We start from the raw sequence: 1,374 nt of genomic DNA, 5'->3' as shown, positions 1-1,374 counted from the left end.
ATTATTCATAAGAATTTCATGATTATTGGAGAGTTATTCAGAGTCTGAATACTAATACAATAAAGTTGATTTAAGCACTGAAAAAAAATTACAACTGAAATATGTACATTATCTTTAAAGGTGTTTTTTTTTTTTCAATATATATGCCAAATACATACAACAGTTCTATTTCTTTGGGCCTAGGATGCAAGTATGATTTAACTGTGCACTAACTGCTTTATGTAACAAAAGGATTTATCTACTGCGAAAGACATTAAATTGCCATCAAATCAGAATTTCACTTTCAGTCAGAAATGCAGTCAATTATGCCACAAGGAATCTTATTCACACAGCTTTTCCCTCAGATATATTCTCAGTGCAGTATTGTGAAGGGTGGCAATGATACTATTATCTCTAATAAAGTAAAAAATTATTTTTTTAAAGATAACAGTGATAATGTATACTAACTTTGGCAGTTTTCTTGCCATAACTCAAAACAAAGGCATTTATTAAAATTAGTTGATTTGATAATTATTAAATTTTAATCAATGCATTAAGAAATAGGCAGCTAGTGATCTACTGTGTAAGTTGCTCTTTCCTTAATGAATTTTTCAGACCACTTACGAGTCAGTTCCAGATAAAGACCTGGTTTATGAGGGCGGTAATCTAGGTACACTGTATTACTGGTTCTTTTGGGAACAGCTTTTTCAATCTGAGTTCCTTCATGCCACTCATTAAAAGAGGTGATAGAAATTAAACTGGGGTGGGCCTGAAGTGCAGAACTAAGAGCAATTTCATAATACTTCCCATTGATTCGGTTCCGAGTGTTTTGAGTATTCCATGGACGGATGCTGGTATCTATGTATCCTGGGCCCACACTTGGGATAAATAATAAGTTGTGCTTATCACAAAAGAATTTTAGGCTAGCCCAATTCTGATGGGACGAGCCATAAGTAAAGCCATTTGTGGCAAAATATGTGTAAATTCCATCAAAACCACTTTGAAGAATATCATATTTATGTTTTTCTTCTACTAGAAGTGCAATAAACAGTCCATCATAAGGCGAATTGCGAATACTCTGAGACCCTGAGGTGGTTAACAGATTGGCCCATTTTTCAGGCTTGGTGATATAAGAATCATAGACATAAAACACAGGAAGAGCATTGCCGGTCCTTGTCGTGTACCTGTAAAAGGCTGGATGATTTCCATATCTGAAACACAAGCATATGTAAAAGTGAAATGAATATTCACAACTCATTTGCCATAGACAAAAACTGTTTGTTTATGTATTGAAAATGAAGGAATCAGTGTGGTTTAAGCACATTGCTCCATTTCTTCAGGTAATCCATTATATAATTAAAAATGCATTTTTAATTTTACACATTAGAAAATTAG

General features: G+C 33.5%; 1 protein-coding gene across 1 annotated transcript in view; it reads right to left on the bottom strand.

Moving 5' to 3' along the window:
• Window positions 1–120: 120 nt before the first annotated feature.
• The window catches only part of MANEA (mannosidase, endo-alpha), a gene marked incomplete at its 5' end in the record, with an annotated part of 34,014 nt that continues 32,760 nt past the window's right edge, over window positions 121–1,374 (bottom strand). Inside the window, one exon of the mRNA XM_012661838.1 lies at window positions 121–1,190. Coding sequence (XP_012517292.1) covers window positions 548–1,190 — 643 coding nt within the window. The remainder of the gene's footprint in view (window positions 1,191–1,374) is intronic.

Source organism: Propithecus coquereli, unplaced genomic scaffold, assembly GCF_000956105.1.
Source record: "Propithecus coquereli isolate 6110/MARCELLA unplaced genomic scaffold, Pcoq_1.0 Scaffold74, whole genome shotgun sequence".
Lineage (NCBI taxonomy): Eukaryota > Metazoa > Chordata > Mammalia > Primates > Indriidae > Propithecus > Propithecus coquereli.
Note: the sequence above shows the minus strand (reverse complement) of the source record. Positions and strands in the feature narration are given on the sequence as shown.